This window comes from Syngnathus scovelli, chromosome 4 (assembly GCF_024217435.2).
Source record: "Syngnathus scovelli strain Florida chromosome 4, RoL_Ssco_1.2, whole genome shotgun sequence".
Lineage (NCBI taxonomy): Eukaryota > Metazoa > Chordata > Actinopteri > Syngnathiformes > Syngnathidae > Syngnathus > Syngnathus scovelli.
In genome coordinates, this window is record NC_090850.1 from 23,950,725 (window position 1) to 23,970,000 (window position 19,276).

The 19,276-nt window shown below is 60.4% G+C and overlaps 1 protein-coding gene across 11 annotated transcripts in view; it reads left to right on the forward strand.

Moving 5' to 3' along the window:
• The first annotated feature begins 108 nt into the window (after positions 1–108).
• Positions 109–19,276, forward strand: part of vps13c (vacuolar protein sorting 13 homolog C) — a 25,281-nt gene continuing 6,113 nt past the window's right edge. For 2 of the 11 annotated variants that reach the window (XM_049717554.2, XM_049717553.2), the window contains exons 1-63: positions 159–657; positions 1,305–1,348; positions 1,441–1,483; positions 1,695–1,790; positions 2,016–2,117; positions 2,487–2,549; positions 3,060–3,137; positions 3,259–3,368; positions 3,516–3,575; positions 3,657–3,716; positions 3,791–3,871; positions 3,938–3,995; positions 4,362–4,489; positions 4,565–4,671; positions 4,935–5,109; positions 5,199–5,261; positions 5,409–5,535; positions 5,696–5,796; positions 5,882–6,024; positions 6,189–6,381; positions 6,473–6,587; positions 6,668–6,804; positions 6,883–7,006; positions 7,242–7,344; positions 7,497–7,629; positions 7,834–7,903; positions 7,964–8,061; positions 8,164–8,317; positions 8,485–8,558; positions 8,621–8,680; positions 8,874–9,018; positions 9,225–9,341; positions 9,440–9,543; positions 9,850–10,017; positions 10,134–10,438; positions 10,561–10,711; positions 10,768–10,876; positions 10,949–11,112; positions 11,542–11,710; positions 11,889–11,968; positions 12,032–12,091; positions 12,333–12,474; positions 12,547–12,672; positions 12,735–12,838; positions 12,940–13,110; positions 13,307–13,611; positions 13,697–13,847; positions 13,917–14,055; positions 14,175–14,296; positions 14,475–14,632; positions 14,827–15,068; positions 15,158–15,474; positions 15,779–16,009; positions 16,081–16,212; positions 16,289–16,378; positions 16,531–16,686; positions 16,753–17,020; positions 17,155–17,315; positions 17,415–17,536; positions 17,775–18,075; positions 18,201–18,590; positions 18,926–19,033; positions 19,163–19,276. The exon at positions 19,163–19,276 is cut by the window's right edge and continues 39 nt beyond it. In XM_049717554.2, the coding sequence (XP_049573511.1) occupies positions 558–657; positions 1,305–1,348; positions 1,441–1,483; positions 1,695–1,790; positions 2,016–2,117; positions 2,487–2,549; positions 3,060–3,137; positions 3,259–3,368; positions 3,516–3,575; positions 3,657–3,716; positions 3,791–3,871; positions 3,938–3,995; positions 4,362–4,489; positions 4,565–4,671; positions 4,935–5,109; positions 5,199–5,261; positions 5,409–5,535; positions 5,696–5,796; positions 5,882–6,024; positions 6,189–6,381; positions 6,473–6,587; positions 6,668–6,804; positions 6,883–7,006; positions 7,242–7,344; positions 7,497–7,629; positions 7,834–7,903; positions 7,964–8,061; positions 8,164–8,317; positions 8,485–8,558; positions 8,621–8,680; positions 8,874–9,018; positions 9,225–9,341; positions 9,440–9,543; positions 9,850–10,017; positions 10,134–10,438; positions 10,561–10,711; positions 10,768–10,876; positions 10,949–11,112; positions 11,542–11,710; positions 11,889–11,968; positions 12,032–12,091; positions 12,333–12,474; positions 12,547–12,672; positions 12,735–12,838; positions 12,940–13,110; positions 13,307–13,611; positions 13,697–13,847; positions 13,917–14,055; positions 14,175–14,296; positions 14,475–14,632; positions 14,827–15,068; positions 15,158–15,474; positions 15,779–16,009; positions 16,081–16,212; positions 16,289–16,378; positions 16,531–16,686; positions 16,753–17,020; positions 17,155–17,315; positions 17,415–17,536; positions 17,775–18,075; positions 18,201–18,590; positions 18,926–19,033; positions 19,163–19,276 (8,622 nt within the window). In that variant the 5' untranslated portion in view covers positions 159–557. Of the gene's footprint in view, positions 658–1,304; positions 1,349–1,440; positions 1,484–1,694; positions 1,791–2,015; positions 2,118–2,486; positions 2,550–3,059; positions 3,138–3,258; positions 3,369–3,515; positions 3,576–3,656; positions 3,717–3,790; positions 3,872–3,937; positions 3,996–4,361; positions 4,490–4,564; positions 4,672–4,934; positions 5,110–5,198; positions 5,262–5,408; positions 5,536–5,695; positions 5,797–5,881; positions 6,025–6,188; positions 6,382–6,472; positions 6,588–6,667; positions 6,805–6,882; positions 7,007–7,241; positions 7,345–7,496; positions 7,630–7,833; positions 7,904–7,963; positions 8,062–8,163; positions 8,318–8,484; positions 8,559–8,620; positions 8,681–8,873; positions 9,019–9,224; positions 9,342–9,439; positions 9,544–9,849; positions 10,018–10,133; positions 10,439–10,560; positions 10,712–10,767; positions 10,877–10,948; positions 11,113–11,541; positions 11,711–11,888; positions 11,969–12,031; positions 12,092–12,332; positions 12,475–12,546; positions 12,673–12,734; positions 12,839–12,939; positions 13,111–13,306; positions 13,612–13,696; positions 13,848–13,916; positions 14,056–14,174; positions 14,297–14,474; positions 14,633–14,826; positions 15,069–15,157; positions 15,475–15,778; positions 16,010–16,080; positions 16,213–16,288; positions 16,379–16,530; positions 16,687–16,752; positions 17,021–17,154; positions 17,316–17,414; positions 17,537–17,774; positions 18,076–18,200; positions 18,591–18,925; positions 19,034–19,162 lie in introns of all 11 variants that reach the window. The other 9 variants (XM_049717546.2, XM_049717547.1, XM_049717548.1 and 6 more) reach the window with 9 other exon arrangements.

The following is a 19,276-nucleotide window of genomic DNA, read 5'->3' on the forward strand; positions in this document are numbered from 1 at the left end:
AAACCTATAGTGTGTCAAAAGTCTTCAATGATTTTGCATGTTTGTGACGGCTTCCGTGTGTTGTGAGATATGGGAAACTGTAATACTTGATGCGACCAGCAGAGGGTTCCACGGTTGTCGGTAATGTTCAGTCAGCGATAGAGACCGAAGAAGAGAGACTTCCGGTTAATAGCGTCGTGTGTGAAAAACAAATCAAATAAAGCTCGTTGTTCAAGACAAAGTTTAGCCATCACACAGTTTTGTTTCAGGTGATTTATTCTTTCGTTTGCTGTTTATGACTTCGCGATCGTATAGTGCAATCCCTTTCTGTTCCGCGCTCTACTAACGTCACAGCGGCGGGCGCTTTTGCCGTCGTAGGCTTGGTTCCCTTCCCTGTTCTCCTTCACTTGCTCCCCGGTAACTCCTTTTAGTTGCAGTGGCAAGTTGGAGATCGGCGGCGGCAGGCTCGATCAACAGAGCGCAGAGGCGTCGCTCGCATCAGCTGACCTGCAGGCAGGCAAGCAGGCAGCGCGTGAGCGTCCAATGCGGAAGTCAACCTCGGCGCCTGTCAACCAGCCATGGTGTTCGAGTCTTTGGTCAGCGACCTTCTCAACAGGTTCATCGGGGACTACGTGGAGAACTTGGACAAGTCGCAGCTCAAGATCGGAATCTGGGGAGGTGAGCTCAATTCCACCGAGCCTATAGCCGAGCCGAGCCGAGCTGAGCGGCACGCAGCCAGACTCCGTCCGTTCGCTTGCCTCGCTTGTCCAAACTCGCGTGCCTTTCTACAAACCATGGGCAATTGGGCAGACTTCAGCAAGGGCTGGCGGCGTGCGACTAGGTCTCCTCTCAACCTCGGTCCTCAAACACGATTGACTTGGACGCGTCGCCTCTTGTTGACCATTTGTGGGTGGGGTGGGGTGGGGTGGGCGGGGGACGCAATCGGACTTGTTTGGTTTGCGTGGCTAATCCAAACTCACTCACTTCTCCCTCGACACCCAAGTGTCAATTGCACGAAGCAAGCTTTTATCGCGTCTTCGGTCAAAATGACAACGCAGATGTGTCCATTTTCAACTGAGCCGTCAAAACTTGCTTGTCCGTTGGGCAATTGATTGAATCCCCGGGGGGAGCACGCCATGACGGACTTCTCGGACTTTTGTGTCGAGCGCAGTGATAGCGCGTGTGGGCAAGGAGAGCCGCAGCCGCCGAGAGACAGAGGCGTTTTTCTTGCCCGCTCCCGTTCGTTCAAAGAAAAAAAAAAGCAAGGACTGGTCAAAAGTGGCAATCCCACGCTGGCTCAGCATGGCCGTTGTCATTTCTTGCAGGAAATGTCGTCTTGGAGAACCTGCGAGTGAAGGAAAATGCGCTGGTAAGTTTGCTTGGTTTGTTTCCCTTTTGAGCCACCGCCAAGCGTCTGATCGGGACGCCTCCGTCTCGTCTGGTCTCGTTCCGTCCCGCCAGAGTGAGTTTGACATCCCGTTCAAGGTGAAGGCCGGACAGATAGGTGAGTGCTCTCCCTCCCTCACGTCGCCGCGTTCACATTGGGAACACCGGCCGGCCGGTGTCGAAAACCGGGGGTGGAATTTGGAGGAGCCCATCAAAGCAAAGAAAGAACACGGCGGGCAGAGCGAGTGCCGGCCTCTCTTTCGCCCTCTCCATTTCTCTCTCTCTCTCTCTGTCTCTCTCTTCCATCTGCGTTTGTCGGCGTGTGGCAGGCACGCTGACCTTGAAGATCCCCTGGAAGAACCTGTACAACGACGCCGTCGTGGCCACGCTGGATGGCCTCTACCTGCTGCTCGTGCCCGGCGCCAGTAAGTCAGGCGCCGACTAATCGGCCAGTCGAGTTCACCGGCTCTGGCCAAAGCCGTTGAGTTTTAGAGTGACCCTGGCGACGTAAGAGGAGGATTTAAAAAAAATAAAAATAAAAAATCAAGTCATCCCGACCGAGCAAGGGAATAAGCAAAAAGCCCAGGCCGGCCGCGTGTCTCACTCCACGAGCCGCAACGGCGTGATGACTTTGCGTGTGTTGCGCACAGCCATCAAGTACGACGAGGCCAAGGAGGAGCGCTACCGGCAGGAGGCCAAGCAGCGGCAACTGCAACGTATCGAGGATGCGCTCCAGATGGCGGCCAGGCAAGGTGAGGGAGGGAGGGAGGGAGGGAGGGAGGGAGGGATGAGCGAGCGGCATCTGTCAAATGCCCCTCTGGTTATTGTCTGGCTATTGACTTGGAACGGATTTAGGAAGGTGCAAATGCAAAAGAACCTTGACATAGTCCATGGCAGCCAGATGAATGGCCAAAGTCGTCGCTTTGTCTTTGCTGCTGCTGCTGCTGCTGCTGCTGCTGCTGTTCTTTTCTGTTCTTCTCTTTTCCCACTGTCACGGCAACGCGCTCACACTCCATACGTCAAGGAAATGGCGGATCTCCGCCTTTGGGCCCAAAAGGTCAGAGGGCCTTTGTTTGTTTTCTGATGATTTGCTCTTGTGTTCACGCTGCCTTTGGCGTCAGCGGCACCAAGTGGCGAGCTGCTCTTGGGTCTGGAAAGCCTTGTCTGTCAGGAGATGTCCAACGGTAATGTAGCCTGAGCGTGCTCAAGACTCGCTTGTGTCGGCACGTTGGACTCTGCGTGTGTTGGGCTGCGGTCGGGTCGCCGTCCGTGCAGTGTGTCTGACCCGGGATGCCTGCCTGCCTGCCTGCCTGCCTGCCTGCCTGCCTGCCTGCCTGCCTGCCTGCCTGCCTGCCTTCCTTCCTTCCTTCCTTCCTTCCTTCCTTCCTTCCTTCCTTCCTTCCTTCCTTCCTTCCTTCCTTCCTTCCTTCCTTCCTTCCTTCCGAGCCGACTCTGCCACGGGTCGTACGGGCAGGCAGCAAACGGCCCCTTGTCCAAAGGCTGAAAAAGCCAAAGACTTTTGGGGGCATCCATCCGTCCTTGCGCTTTATCGTGCCACCGCTTTTGTCATCGCTTGTCGTGCACCCGCCGCCACCGCCTTCCCTCCCTCCCTCCCTCCCTCCCTCCCTCCCTCCCTCCCTCCCTCTTTCTCTCTGGCTCGCTAACCACTGTCTCTTTGTTTAACGCTGCGCAAGTGCCAAAAGGATGTCCAAAAGACAAAAAGCACAAAAAAGCTCTGCGGAGGTTGAAACGCAATCGCGCAGGCAAGTCGGGTGAGTTGAACCACAGTTGAGCCTCCGCCACAAACGCTCCTCGGCTTCGGACGTCTCGGCGGTCCCGTCCTTCAAGTGAGACGGCCGCAGCCGTGGTGAGCTTCCTGCCGCTTGTTTGCAGAGAAAGCCCAGGAGGAGAGGAAGGACTCCTTCATGGAGAAAGTGGCCACGCAAGTCATCAAGAACCTGCAGGTGAAGATCAGCGGCATCCACCTGAGATACGAGGACGACGTGAGTTTGCCTTTGCCACTTGGTCGTCCGTCTCACTTGAAATCCACTCGGCGTCGAGGCTGCTCGTCAACCACCGTTTTACCATCGACGCAAAATTTGAGCTACAGGTCCGCTTCAAGCTCACGTCGACCTATGCGTGCCTTGCAGGTGTCCGACCCACAGCGCCCCCTGTCGGTGGGAGTCACCCTGGCGGAACTCAGCCTCCAGGTAGCGCCCGCCGCCGCCGCCAGCGGTGCCTCTGCCCGGTCGCCCTTCCAAAGCCGACCTCCCTTTGTTCTCGCTTACTAGACGACCGACGACAACTGGAAGCAATGCATCCTCAACGAAGCGGCAAAGATCACCTACAAGGTAAAGCGCCGTCCGTCAAAGGCGGACGGGTCCGGCCGGCCAAATGTCAACGGCGACTGCTTTGGATGCCTCAGCTGGGCCGCCTGGAGTGTCTGTGCGCCTATTGGAACGTAAAGAGTCAAATGATGTGCCGAGGATCGTGGCGAGACATTGTGGTGAGCTAGCTTCCGCGTTGACAAAAGCCCCACCCGCAAAGTTTCAACCGCGTGGTTTTTTTGCAGGATGGGCTCAAGTGTGAAATCGCCAGCAAGGACCGGGAGCCGCCTCACTACCACTACAGTCAGTACACGGGCCTGCCTTTCTTTATGTGCACCCGGCCGGCCGGCCGGCCAGAACTTTGTGTTTGTTCGCCTGTAACTAGCTCTTGTTAACTAGCAGATGTTTAGCGGCAGGGCCGGCCGGGCCGGGCCGGGCCGGGCCGTTCCGCTCCCGACACTTTTCTCAATTCCGATCCAGAGCACCGTCACATTTATACGTGTGACGGGTCACCCGTGTAGATCTTTGCAATGTCGTATCATCTCATTCACTGCCACTGACGGCTGTAGAAGTCAAAGGTCCGTTTGAAGCGGGCCGGCAGCGAATGGAACGGTCCGTTCAACATTTGTGTCGGCGTCGCCTTCAGAGTGGCCTCTTTTTCTTCTCCAGTTTTCAAGCCCATCTTCGCTTCGGCCCAAATGCGCATCAACCCCAATGCCGAGCAGGAACTGGACTCCCCGAAAGCCCGAGTGCACCTGGAGGTCCAAAACATCGACGTCCAGATCACCAAAGCTCAGGTGAGGCAATGGTGAAATTGCGCCATCGTCTCCGTGACGACTGACCGTGTGTGTTTGGCGCCCGCCGCTCCAAAGTACGTGACCATGGTGGAGATGCTGGAGTCCGTAGACCGCATGGTGAGGAACGCCCCCTACAGGAAGTTCCGGCCCGACGTCCCGGTCGGCACCGCCGCCGCCATCTGGTCAGTGCCGTCGTTCCAGACTCAAAAGCGTTGGGCTTTCGCCGCGTTTGGACATGGCAGCCACCTACCTACTTGCCGTCATATTCTGCGATGATGCGTTTCCATTTGAACCCGTTTTGGGTGGTGTTGTGGCTTCCGACAAGGGTTTGCGCGCTTCCAATCGGTTCAAATTGCAGCCCTCCCTTCTTTTTCTTTGTTTGTCGGCCAAATGAAATCTAGCGACGAGTGACGGCATCAAGTGTGTGTTTTCCTGCCCGCACTAGGTGGCGCTACGCCTTCAGCAGCATCCTAGAGGTTCACGTCCGCCGCTCGTGCCGCATGTGGTCCTGGTCCAACATGAGGCAGCACCGCCAGCACGTCAAGGCCTATAAGACGGCCTACAAGAGCAAAATTCTGAGCCAGAACAAGCCGGGCCCCGACACCGAGAGCCGACTTCAGGTTCCCGAAGCCTACGCAGCGCCGGGCTGACCGGGCGACCCGACCCGCAAGCTCTTGCACTCATTTGGCATACTTTGGGCTTGTACCAGGACCTGGAGAAAGTTCTAGATGTCTTCAATATCACCTTGGCTCGACAGCAGGCCCACATGGAGGTAGAGTTGAGCAAAATGATTTTGTATTTTTGTACAGTTTTTTTTTTGGTGGACCTGATGAGCGCTCCCTCCCTCCCAATGTAGCCTGAATTGGCAAAAAACTAAATGAATGAAAATGTGTGACGACTGGCGCCTGCACCCCTCCAGGTGCTGCGCTCGGGACAGAAGCTCGCCGCCAAGAAGGCTCGGGGGGCCCAGAAGCAGGGCGGATTCTTCAGCGGCTTCTTTGGCCGCAAGGCCCAGAAGGAGGAGCTCGAGTCGGACGAGCCTGAGGGTCGGTAGGGGCGCCGGGGGTGGGGGGCCGGTGGGGGGGCGTCGCCACCGTACCGAGCCTTTCTCCATCACGCCGAGCCTTTCTCCACCACGCCGAGCCTTTCTCCGCCACGCCGAGCCTTTCCCCACCATGCCGAGCCTTTCTCCACGCTGCTCCTCAGGCTCGGCTTTGGACGGCATCATGACGGCGGAGGAGAAGGAGAAGCTCTACGCCGCCATCGGTTACAGCGCCAGCTCACGTGACCCGGCCCTGCCCAAACAGGTACGAGGTCGCCGGGCGGACCGCAAACTTTCCAAGCGGACTGGCGTACAGACCGCTCCTGACTGCTCTGCGGTGTCGCCTCCAGTACGTCGCCGTGGAGCTCAGCTTTCGGCTCTTCCGGACCTCGGTGACAGTCAGAGAGCAACCCGGCGTTGCGGAAATCCTCCAGGTCCAGATGAGTCAGCTCAGCACCAAAATCTCCCAGAGACCCGGAGCCCAGGCCCTCAGGTGGGTGGCCTTGCGCCTTGCTTCCTTCCTTCCTTGACGAAATGCCGTCAGGGCTTTCTGGGGCCTGCGTTGCGTTGCGTAGCGTTGCGTAGCGTTGCGTAGCGTTGCGTTGCGCTCCGCTCCACTCCACTCCACTCGAGGCCCGCCGTGCATCCTTTGAGCAGGCTGGAGGCGTCTCTGCAGCAGTGGAGCGTGACGGGCCTGGACGCCGGCACCGGCGCGCCTTCCCTCATCTCGTCGGCGGGCGACTCGGCGGCGGCTCTGCTCCGCGTGGCCTTTGAGCTCAACCCCGACGACAGCCCGGCCGATCACGTCGTCCGCGTCCACTCGCAGCCCGTGCAGATCATCTACGACGCCGTAAGTTGGCGCGTGCGTGCGTGCGTGCGTGCGTGCGTGCGTGCCCGGGCGTCATGGCGCCGACGCCCTCTCACGCCTCGGCGCCTTCCAGATGACGGTGAACAGCTTGGTGGAGTTCTTCAGGATGGCCAAAGGCATGGACCTGCAGGTGCTGACCTCAGCGACGCTTTCCACACTGGAGGAGCTGAAAGAAAAGACGGCAGCAGGTGGTGGCGGCGGCGGCGGCGGCGGCGCTTGCCTTTGCCTCCCCTCCCCTCCCCCTTTTGACCTGCTGGCGTCTTTGCAGGTTTGTCTCACATCATCGAGACGCGCAAGGTGCTGGACCTAAAGATGGACCTGCGTCCGTCCTACCTTCTGCTGCCCAAGTCCGGCTCCTACTCGGACACTTCCGAGCTCATCGTGGTGGACTTTGGAAACCTCCAGGTTGGTGCCGGCATGCGTACAAGAGTCGATTTGTGTCATAACAGAGTGAGCGAGCGAGCGAGCGTGCGTGCGTGCCAGTTCAACAGTGTTGACGAGGACGTGCGGTCGTCGTCCTTCTCGTCTCTGGAAGAGATCATGGACCGAGCGTATGAGCGATACAGCGTGCAACTGCGACGGGTGCAAGTCCTGTACAGCGAGTCGGGTACGCTCCTGCGAGCCCGCATTATTTCCCCCCGAAACCTTTTTGCAATACTTTGTCCTTAGTTTTTCTTTCCGATTTTCGGCGTACGTGACTCATCATCTTTCTTGTGCTGTCGTACGTTGCGATCCTTTTTGCCGCGGTCGTATTTGAGCCGGCTCATTTTCCAAGGAGCACCCGTGGATGAAATTGAATGAAATTTGAAAATGAAGCCGATGGCTTTTGGGCGTCCCTCCAGGTAACGAGTGGAAGAATTCTTCCGGCCAGCACATCCTGCGGCCCCTGGACCTGACGCTTGGCCTGTCCAAGTGCATGGTGGACAAGGACGCCCGGATGCCCAGGTAGGCGCCCGGATGGCCAGGTTGGCGCATCGCTGGCCTGCCATGACGATGAGCCGCTGAACCGCTGAACCTCGGCCAGAACGTCATGGTGTTTTGCTCGCAAAGTAAAGACGCAAGAATTCAGCCGCCGCCGCTCTGCCTGCCGCACGCAGGTTGAAGCTTTCGGGTGAGCTGCCTCTAGTGCACATTAAGATGTCGGACGAAAAGATGCGCAAGGTGGCGGATCTGCTCGGCAGCATCCCGCTGCCCCGCCCGTCCTCGGCGCCTTCCACGCCCGCAGACAAGGTGTGTGTGTGTGTGTGTGGGGGGGGGAAGTGGGGGGGGGGAGATTTGGGGAGAACAATCTAGCGGGAGCGAGCGAGCGAGCGGGACTTAACCCTCGTCTCATTTGGACGCTTTTGGGCCGTATTTGGCGAGCAAATGTGCCACTCGGGCGCCTTGATCATCTTTCGGCGCATTGACCCAATGTGGGCGCATTCCCTGCCGCAGGTGCCGCCGACCATTTCGTCAGCGGGAGCCCTCTCCCTCCATCCCGCGCTCTTGAGCGTGGCCGAGACGGGTAAGACGGCCGCCCCGCTTCCGCTCCTAAATTGCCGCCTGATCTAACGGCGCCCGGCAGATTCGGAAAGCAGCGACAAGTCGCCGGAGGACGAGCCGGGCCGGTGCCGGGCCCCGGAGGAGCTGACCGACCTTCAGTTCAAGTTTGAAGTCAAAGAGGTCTGCGGCGGGAGGGTGGGCGCTGCGGCGGGCGGGCGCTGCGGAATACAGCGAGGCGAGCGGGCGTGAAGAACGCGCGTTTTGGCCGTGGCCTTCCTTCAGGTGCTGCTGGAGCTGACGCGGCAAGCCGAGCGGGAGGAGACGGTGCTGGCGCTGGCCGTTTGGCAGCTGGGGGCCCGAGGCGAGATACGGACCTACGACAGCAGCATCTCGTCCTACCTGAAGAGAATCGCGTTGGACTACTGCGACACGGCAGGTTTGCACGCACCCCCCTTCCCTGGCTACCTTTTGGTGACTGCAGCACGTTGAAAAGCAGAGCCCGGCCTCGTCGCTTCAGTCGCTGCGCGGCGGCGGCGCACCCAAACATCGCAACAAACAAACGGCGGTTCTGCTCTGCTCTGCTCTGCTCTGCTCTGCTTTCAGACGACCGGCCTCTCCACCTGATCGGCTGCTCGGAGCAGCGCGACGGCGAGCTTCTCAAGGTGGACTTTATCAAGGTGAGTCGACCGACTCCCGCGCTTCCAGGCCAAAGGCGACTCCTCTCCCTTTTGCCCCGCAGGCGGATCCCAGCGGACCCGCCTTCCGGACGCTCTTTGACAACACGGAGCAAACGCTCAAGGTGGGGGAGCGTCTTCGGTGACGACCGATACTATGTCTCGCACGTAAACTTTAGCCCCGCTTACGAATGACATTTGTACACCACCACCACCACCACGACGACGACGAGAGCGGGCGCGTGCCAATTGCAAAAGCGGGAGGCCGGCTTCCTTGTGCTCAATTGATGGCACGATGGCAACCGTGCCTTTTCCCAGGTGGAGTTTTCCTCACTGGACTTTCTTCTGGATGCCCAAGCCTTGCTGTCCGCCACGGAGTTCCTGACCGGCGCCATGGCGTGGCGACGTCTTTCCGAACGCGGCGACGTCAGGAAGCCGGCGGACAAAGATTGGGACAGGACAGGTGCGGTCCAAATGGGGCGGCTTTTGCCCAAGCTAATATGCGACGCGGGAAGCAAAGACGCCCGCCACAAGTGCACCTCGACAATGGTCCAGCCCAGTGCAGCTTGTTATCTGGTGGCGCAGCGCGTACGGTAGTACACCGAAAGGAGGGCAGGCGACACCCAGCTTTTTTCCAATTTCTCCCCCTCCCTCCCTCCCTCCCTGCAGTACGCAAAGGCGTCAAAGACACGGACGTGTTGAGCCTGAAGTTGTTGGCCACGCTGGGATGTTTCCACGTGGAGCTGAGCGACGACCGCCGCAGCATCGCCGACATTCGAGTCAAAGGTAGGCAAAGTCTGGCAAAGCCTCGATGTTGCCTGAAACGGCCGCTTTGGGGGCCACCGGAGGCGTTTGGACAGCGTGCGTCTGCTTTTTGCTGGCAGGCATGGACGCCTCGGTGCTGGTGCGGGCCCAACGGACGGAGGTGTCCGCTCGCCTCCGGGACATGGTGGTGACCGACGTCGACCCCAAATGCATTCACAGAAAGGTAGGTTCCTTTTTGCAAATCCTTCATCTCAATTAACAATCGATTCACCGTTCAAAATGGCAACGGGAAAGATGTGATTGTCACTTCCAAAATGGATGCCGTAGAAGGGGATCAAGGATACAGTGGATTTTTTTTCTTCCTGATTTTTGTCAGTAGAGTGGAAACAGGGAGTCCAACAAACAAACAAACAAACAAAACCGTGACCATTTCAAACTCTTGAAAGCGATTGCTTTTATGATCAACAATTGAGTTGAACACTTTGGCACATTCAAATCATTTGTATGACATCGTGGCTGGTGTGCTCAGGCCGTGTCCATCATGGGCCAGGAGGTGTTCAGCTTCAAGCTGCATTTGTTTCCGGGTGCCACCGAGGGGGACGCCTACTCGGACACCTCCAAGGTGGACGGGAAGCTCACCCTGCGCCTCGGCTGCATCAAGATGCTCTACTTGCACAAATTCCTCATGTCGCTGCTGGTCAGAAAAAAAGGCGTCGTTTTGGCCCACTTCCCTCACCTCATCTGACCTGACCTGACCTCACCTGACCTCTGTCCCCTCCCTCCCTGGCTGGCTGCGTTGCTTTGTTCCCCCAGATGTTTGGCGACAAGTTCCATCCGGCCAAAGAAGCGGTGAGCGCGGCCACGGCTCAGGCGGCAGAGAAGGCGGCGTCCGGCGTGCGCCACTTGGCCCGCAAGAGTTTCCGCCTGTCCACGGACATCAGGCTGAAGGCGCCGCTCATCGTGGTGCCGCAGTCGTCCGCCTCCCGCAACGCCGTCCTGGTGGACCTCGGCCTCATCACCGTGTCAAACAGCTTCAGCCTCGTCGTCTCCCAAGAATCGGCGCCCCCCGCCGTGGTGGACAAGATGGAGATTCGGCTCACGCAGCTCAAGCTCTCCAGGTAGCCGCTCGCTCGCTCGCCAAACGGGAAGCGCAAACGGGAAGCGCAAACGAGAGCAACGCCGCCCTCCCTCCCTCCCTCCCTCCCTCCCTCCCTCCCTCCCTCCCTCCCTCCCTCCACAGAACAACCCTGAGCGGGGACTCGTCTTGGACCCCGGACATCGAGATCCTGGAGCCTACCGACGTGGAGCTGGCCGTCGCCCGAAACATGGCCTCGGCCTGGTTCACCCAGATCCCGGGCGTGCATGTGCAAGGAGTCCTGCGCTCTGTGAAGGTAAATGTCCAATCGCACTCGGGTGGCGTCCTGTTGACGCTTTGCGTGTCCGCCAGGTGAGCGTGGGGGAGGAGGACCTGGCCATGCTGATGAAGGTTCTGCTGGAGAATATCGGCGAGGGGAGTCGAGAGCGCGGCAAGGCGCAGGGCGGCGGCGGGGCTCCGGGTGAGTCATGACGGGACAGACACCAAAGTCTAAACCTCGTGGTAACCATCGGGGCGCTCTCTTTGTCCCCAGACAAGGTAGAGCTCGGTGAGCGGCCGGCGGGGACGCGGCAGGCGAGCGACGGTGAGCCAGAGACCGGCGCTGATCCCGAGACCGGCTCTGATCCGGGGCCCGCCGCTAACGGGGGACCCGGCGACAACGCCGTCGACATCCTACTGAACTTTGAAATCAGACAGGTAACGGGAGGGGCCTGGAGGCGCTCGCTCGCTCGCTCGTTCGCTTCTTTCCTTTTGTCTTTGTGTGAGCGGCTAAGGCGGATGAGGGAGGGAGGGAGGGAGGGAGGGAGGGAGGGAGGGGGGAAGGAAGGAGGCCGGTTCCCAGGTAACCAACAGTTGATGGCAAATATTTTGACACTCAGGCAAGGCAAGGCAGCTTTGTTTCCACAAAGCAGCGGCCGGCCGGCCGGCTTATCCCAAATACTTCCAAAGAAAAGCAAAGTCAAACCCAAAGGAGCTTTCTCAGTGGACGAGCGGCGCAGCGCGGCACGGCGCGGCGCGGCACGGCGCGGCGCGGCACGGCGCGGCGCGGCACGGCGCGCTAGACGCAGCCCAATTGCAAGCGTTTGGACTCTAGCGGTGACGCGTCGCCTGCGCTTGCTCTCCGAGGTCCTGCTGAGCCTGAAGAAGAAGGTGGACGGCAAAGCGGCCGAGATGGAATGTCCCTTCCTGGTGTTCCGGCTGGCTCACTTGGGCACGGACGCCAAAGTGAGAAAGCACGACACCTGCGCCACCACGTACCTCAGCGAGATGACGCTCACCTGTCTGGAGTTCCCAGGTAACCGTCGGCACCGATGCCAACTTCTTTGCAGCTAGCCAGCCACATCAGAACCTTCCCTGCCGATCCCGCGGGGCCTGACCTTCCCGGACGGCTCCTTGTTGTTGTTGTGGCGTGCGTGTGTGCGTGCGTGCGTGCGTGCGTGCGTGCGTGTGTCTTTGATGTTGTGCCCCTAAAGACTCCGGCGGCCATCCCCTGCGTCTGGTGAGCTCGTCGGCGGGGCCCGGAGCCGAGCTACTCAAAGTCCAGTACTTGAAGGTCGAGATGCCACGGAATCTGTCACGGTCTTTTGCGGAGTCCTGACGTTTCGCTTGTGTTCAGGCCGACCGCGACGGCCCCAACTTCTCCAGCGTGTACAAGAACACGGAACGGATGATCAAGGTGAGTCACGACACGCCAGGCCGCGCGACGCCACGAAGACTCAAGGCGGGTCAGGTCGCACAAAGAGAATGTCATTCTGCTAGCTCCCCATCCATTCTGCACCGTCGTCAACAAAAAGGTTCCGATTGGCACGAGTCCCTCCCTCCCTCCCTCCCTCCCTCCCTCCCGCACGGAATGACATGAAATGAAGCAAAAAGCATTTTGACAATCCAATGGTCTGGACTCACTCTCTCGCTTGCAGGTGACCTTCAGCTCCCTGGACCTCACGCTACACACGCAAGCTCTCCTGTCGGCCGCCAACTTCCTGTCGGGCGTCACGACGTCTCCCGAGAGGGCGGCCGGGCCCGAGACTGAAGATGGCAAAACGACAGGCGCCAAGTCCAGTAAGTCCTCCCGCCCTGCGGATGGATGGCCTTTGTGGCTGCTAGCAGTACGTTTGCCGCATTTGCCGCCAGACCCCGCCGCCGGCGCGTCACCCGAGCTGGCCCACGTCATCGGTCTGAAGGTGATGCTGGCTTTGGGGGCCTTCAATGTCCTGGTGTGCGACCAGAGCGGCGACATCGCCCACATCCAAATCCAAGGTAGCCGTTCCCTCTCTGCCTTGGCTTCTCGCTTGGCTTCAAGGGCTTTCCGCGTCCGACAGGTCTGGACGGCTCGCTGCTGGCGCAGGGACCTCAGACCCACGTGTCGGCACGCCTGAAGGACTTTGTGGTCCTCAACGTGGATCCTGCCAGCGTCCACAAGAAGGTGGGTTCAGAAACGGGCGGGCGGGCGCTGGCGACTCAAAGCGTGAAACCAAACGCTGGCTCTGGTCTCCGTCCGTCGACCGGTCGGTCGCCTTCCTTCAGGCCGTCTCCATCGTTGGGGGGGACGAGGTGTTCAGTTTCTCGCTGAGTCTGACTCCCAACGCCACGGAAGGCCCCGCCTACGCCGATACGTCCAAAACGGACGGCCGGGTCAAGCTGAACGTGGGCTGCATCCGGGTGGTCTACCTGCACAAGCTGGTGGTCGCCCTCCTGGTGGGTTCCCGTCCGTCGGGTGGGCGTTTGCACACGCCTGATCGATCGACTCTTGCGATGATTCAACAAATTTGCCGGAGCGACCGTGCCGGCTTACTCCAAGTGTAACCGGTTACTCCCCTTCAGCCGACCTTCTTTCTGCTCTGCTCTGCTCTGCTCTGCTCTGCTCTGCCGTTCGGGTTTCGTTCCCCCGCAGAACTTCAGCAATAACTTCCAGACGGCCAAAGCGGCCGTGAGCGCGGCCACAGCTCAGGCGGCGGAGAGGGCGGCGTCCGGCGTCCGGGACCTGGCTCAGAAAAGCTTCCGTCTGTCGGCCGACATCAGGCTGAAAGCGCCTCTGGTGGTGGTCCCCCAGTCGTCCGCCTCCTACCAGGCCCTGCTCATGGACCTGGGTCTGATCACCGTGTCCAACTCTTTTGCTCTGCTGCCCGTGGACGGATGCCCTCTGCCGGCCGTGATCGACAACGTGCACGTGGAGCTCACGCAGCTCAAATTGTCCAGGTCGGCGGCGCGGCTGCAAGCCGACCGGGACAAAGCCGAGCTTGTCATCTGAAGCGTGTCGTCCGTCCGTCCGTCCGTCCGTCAGGAACTGCTTGGACCCCAGCCCGGGCGGAGCCTCCTCCAGCGAGCTTCTCCGAGCAGTCAACCTGAAGCTGCGGGTCAGCAGGAACTTGGCCGCATCCTGGTACGACCAGATGGCCGCCGTGGAGGTGGACGGCGACCTCAAGCCCATGAAGGTGCTTGGGAATGGCAGTGAACGGATGGCGGCGACCCTGGATCCCATCTGATTGGTTTGCCGCCTGTAGGTGGCGCTGAGCCAGGAAGATCTGAAAGTGCTGCTGCAGATCTTGACGGAGAACGTAGCGGAGGCCGACAGCCTGCGGCCAAGCGACCCTAGAGCGGGAACGGCTTTGCCGCTCGGCCAACCTGCGGGCCCTCAGACAGGTTGTGACGCCCGGCCGGCGGGCCGGCCGTTCGGCCAGCCCGCCCGCCCGCCCGCCCGCCCGCCATCTTCTCCTGCATATTTGACGCTGACATCCGCACATTTCTTTTGGATGTTTCAGCAGGTGGTGCTGGCAAGCGGGTCACCTTGGATGAGGACCAGGATCAAAGTGCGGAGTCCATCAAGTTCAATTTCAGTATCGAGTCGCTCGGATTGGTTTTGTTCACGGATCGACCCGCGCAGGTTGGTTCGCACGAGCGCTCGGGGTGGTCTTTCCTGGAGAAAGCAGGCGGAAGGTTTCTCACTCGCACCTCTGCTCAAAGCAACGTGTCGTGTCGCTCGTTGAGGTGGTGCCGTCCGGATCGCTTTCAGGCGACGCTGGCTCAGGCTTTTGCTTTTTTTTTCCCTTTGTTTTGCGCAGTCTTCGGACCGGGAGAACCTGCGTCTGGGCGAGTTGGCCCTGCACCTGCTCAAGGCCTCCGGGAAGGTCTGGAACAACGGCAGCATGGAGTTCAGCACCATCCTGACCAACTGCACTTTGGACGACCAGAGGACGGACGTGCGCAGGGTCACCTCGAGGTAAGGAAAGGTCACGTTACGGCCGGGCGGGCGGGGCCAAAAAACCCCGTAGGATGGCTTTCGGGGAAAGCAGGATCTGTTTGGGTCCCGGTTCCAAAGAGGCTCCCGTTCCTGGGCGAGCGAGCCACCCACTTGGATCCCGGCGAGGTCAATGGCAGCCAGGCGCTTGATGTGCTTCCGCTCTGGGTCCTCAGGATGGTGAGCCGTCAAGACTCGGAGAGCTCCGAGCCCATGATCGACCTGACTTACCGGCAGAGCGGCGAGCGCTCGCTGGTGGCCGTCCTGCAGAAACTCTACGTGTGCGCCAGCGTGGAGTTCCTGATGGCCGTGGCCGACTTCTTCCTGCGGGCTCTGCCGCAGCGGCCCCCCCCGAATGCTGCGCCGAGCGCCAGGCCGGCAGCCAGAGCGGCGGCGGGACAGAGGACCGAGGAGGCCGGTAGGGAAGTCTGCGCTCGCTCGCTCGCTCGCTCGGACCAGGAGAACCTGGTCGCTGGCCGGCCCGTAATCCGCTTCTGGCCTTCTCAGCGTCGGCGCCGAGGACCAGCGTGCGCGCGGTGGTAGTGGACCCGCAGGTGGTGTTCGTGGCCAGCCTGATGAAGGCGGACGCCCCGTCCCTGGTGGTGTCCTTCCAGTGCGACCTGAGCCTGGAGTCGGAGGGCGGAACCCAGACGGCCAAGGCCCATCTGCGGACCCTCAGGGTCCTGGCCTGCCCCCTCATCCGCGACAAGGAGGACAAGACCGTTACCACGGTTTTGAGACCCTGCTCCGTTGTCGTGCAAGCCAAAAGGGGTCCCGGCCAACCACTGAGCGGATCTGCCACGGTGGAGGAGGTCGTCGTCAAGGTTTGTACCTTGTGGTTTTGCAAATATAAGGTCAAAAAGGTAAAGACTCAATGATCGTCACACACACACACACACACACACACACATATCTGGGTGTGGCGAAATTTGTCCTCTGCATTTAAGCCATCCCCGAGGGGAGCAGTGAGCAGCCGTACCGCGCTCGGGAATCCTTTTCTAACCCCCCAATTCCAAGCCTTCCCTTCCCTTCCCTTCCCTTGGCGCGGCTTTGAAATGCAGGTTCAAAGTTCGGGATGTTGTCGGTTCCCGCTTTCAAAGTCAACCTCGTCGTCGTTCTTTGGCTCAGATTTCGCCCTTCATCCTGAACACGGTCAGCACCATAATGGCGGCGGCCATGCGACGGGACGGCGAGCGGACCGAAGAGCAGCGGGAGGACCTCAAAGACCTGTGGCTCACCAAGAAGGTCCACGCTTGCAACTACTGGTTCCTGGGCGTGGAGCAGGCCACCGAGGTCACCGAGAACTTTGGCGAGCGGGAGGCCCTGAACGTGGGCCAGCGCTTTGCCGCCCAAGTCCAAGTAAGCTAAGCGAGAAGCTGCGCGCCGTTCCCAGTGGCTTTTGCTGAAGGCCGACCGGCCGGGCTTCGCAGGTGATCCGGGTGACCCTGGAATCGGGCCTGGGCCACCGAACCGTCCCGCTGTTGCTGGCCGAGTCCTCCTTCAGCGGCTCGGCCGAGAACTGGTCGTCGCTCTTGCAGCTCAAAGGCAATATGACTCTGGAGGTAAGCGCTGGCGAGAGCCGCCCCCTCCCCTCCTCGGTGGACGCCTTTGGCCGACGGCGTCCTGGCTTGGTTGCAGGTCAACTACTTTAACGAAGTCCACGCCGTGTGGGAGCCGCTGATTGAGCGCCTGGACGGCGGCGCGCGCCGGTGGAGCCTCCAGCTGGAGGTAATTGCTGCGTGCAAATTGTTGCCAGTTTTTCCCAAGAATAGACTTTTTGCCTCGGCAACTGCGAAGATGCGACGGACGGACGGACGGCTCGGCTCGGCTCGGCTCCGGCGAGTGTTTTGAGACCCGTGTGATGTGTTGTGCGCACGCAGATGAAGACAAATCCCGTCCAGGACAAAAGCCCGGTCCACGGAGACGACTTTGTGATCCTTCCGGAACCGTGCACGGCCGTCAACATCTGCTCTGGCGACTCCCTGAACGTCACCCTGTCGCGCTGCGGCCTCAACGTCTTCAGCAACCTCGCCAAGGTCCGAAGCGGCATTTTCTTGCAAGCATTTGATTCCAAACGGACCGCCCGATTGTGTTGCGTCCAGGCCTTCAACGAGGGCGCGGCGTCCACCTTTGAGCCGTCCATGAAGGAGAAAGCTCCGTTCGCCATCTTCAACGCTCTGGGCCTCCCGCTCCTCGTGCAGCACAGCGCCAACTTGAGATCGGTGGGGGCGGCGCGGCCCGGGAAACTGCACGAGCTGCCGGACCAGAGCAGCGTGGAGCTGGAACATTCCGTCTCGGAAGCAAACTCGTCTCGGGGCAAACTGTCCGCTCTGCAGCGGCAGGAGAGCTGCTTGTTTCACCTCACCATCGGTCAGAGCATTTCTGGCTATTCCTCCGTTACGCCGCCAATTTGTTCCCCGTTCCCCGCCTGAGTTGGACGGAAAGTCGTCGAGTCTCTTTTTGGTGGTTGGGCTCTGATGCCGTTGCGCTTTCTGACCCGGCAGTGCCCTCGGGCTACAGCGAGATCACCGACGTCCCCGTGGACAAGCCGGGCCGCCGCCTCTACAACATCCGCGGGCCCGAGTTACAGCGGGCCGTGTCGCTGGTGGTCCAGATCGACGCCGCCGACGGCAACAAGCTGGTGACGGTTCGCTCGCCCCTGCAGGTACGTCCTCGGCCGCCCGGCCCGGTCCGGCTCCGTCCGGCCCCGCGCCGCCCCGTCTCGCTCGGCGGCCGACAGACGTTTGCCCGGTCGGTGTTCCAGATCCAGAACCACTTCTCGGTGCCGTTCGCCATCCTCAAGTTCTGCCCGTCGACCCGCAGCCTGCAACCGGTGGGAGTGGCCCACCCTGACAAGGAATTCCACATCCCGTTGGACGCCTACAGGTGCAATCGCTTGATTGATTCGATTGTAAGAAATGATGGATACCAATCAGTTTCGCTTTAGAAGAAGAAGAAGAAGAAGCCATTTCCAAAAATGAAATGCCAATCAATTTGGCTTTAGACAACGAAGAAGAAGCGAGCGGCCATCTTCCATTTCCAAACATGAAAGCTTCATTGCAGTTGAATTCATTTCAAATGGTGCAACGGACAAATGTTGGCCCCGCCTCCTTTGCGGCCGCAGGTGCGAGCTGTACGTGCGTCCGGCCTCGGGTCTGCCGTACGGCCCGTCGTCCACGTGCGTGTCCTGGAAGGAGGAAGTGCACCGCAGCTCGGAGGTGCGCTCGCTGCTGCAGTGCCCCCCGCTGGAGGCTGCCGGCAGCGGGGCGCTTCCCCTGACGGTCAGCACGCTGGCCGCACCCGACGCCCTCAACCACATCGGCAGCCGCGGCGAGGATGACTGGGACCCGGCCTACGTGGTCCACCTGCACCCCGTGGCCACGCTCAGGAACCTGCTGCCCTACACGTTGCGCTACATGATTGAGGTAGACAAACGCCAGGCCAGGCCAGACGAGGAGCACTGGCGCCGCCGACGCCATGCCATGTTATGCCGCGCCGCGCCACGCCACGCCACGCCACGCTTGCCTGCAGCCTCCGTTTGCCTCTTCAGAGCTGCGCCGACTCTCACGAGCTGACGGAGGGGAGCGCGTCGGACCTTCTGAACGCCCGCCTGTCCGGCGAGATGGTCTCTCTGGTTCTGCTGCGCTACCTGGGCCGCGACTGGCACGGCCACCTGCGCCTGGACCAGAGCATGCCCGAGTTCCTGGCCGTGCGCCTGACGTGCGACTCGGACGACCGAGCCACTTTGGACCTGAGCGTCCGCGCCGCCCCGGCGCCGGGCCGCCTCCTGCTCTCCGTTTTCAGCCCCTTCTGGATAATCAACAAGACGCGCCGGGTCCTCCGGTACCAGGCGGAAGACATCAGCGTCAAGCATCCGGCGGACGTCCGAGACATCGTCCTCTTCTCCTTCCGCAAGAAGAACCTGCTCGGCAAGAACAAGGTGAGAGCGCGCCGCTCTCACCCCATTGGAGACCAACCGAGCGGGTCAGACTCCGCACCGGCACCGTTCGCGGCTCCCTCGGCACCCGAATCGTACGGCCGCTTCTTTTCTCGCATTTTCTTACTGTTGCCAAATTGACTCGGGTCACGTGACGGCAACTGGCCGACCGGTCGACTTTGGTCCGGCGGAAATAAGATCAGAAATAACGCTTGTTGTTTAGGAGCCTGTTCCAAAGGCAGGCAGCGAGAGCCTCAATTTCAACTTGAGCCAAAGTCGGCCCGATTCAAGCCAGAACAACACAGTCCAACGTTGTTCTGCCCTTGCGCTCTTCCCAGCTTCAGCTGTGCGTGTCCACCAGCTCCTGGTCGGACGGCTTCTCCCTGGACACGGTGGGGAGTAACGGCTGCGTGCGTTGCCCCGGCAACAACAAGACGGATTTCCTGGTGAGACCCTGCCCCTTCTTGAGGCGACGTGACGTGACGTGACGTGACGTGACGTGACGTGACGTGAGGTGACGTGACGTGGCGTGGCGTGACCTGGCGTGACCTGCTTTGCGTCTGATCTCGCACCAGGTGGGCGTGAGCATCCGGATGAGCAGCTTCAACCTGACCAAGATGGTCACCATGAGTCCCTTCTACACACTGGTCAACAGGTCCTCCTTTGAGCTGGAGGTCGGCGAAGTCGTC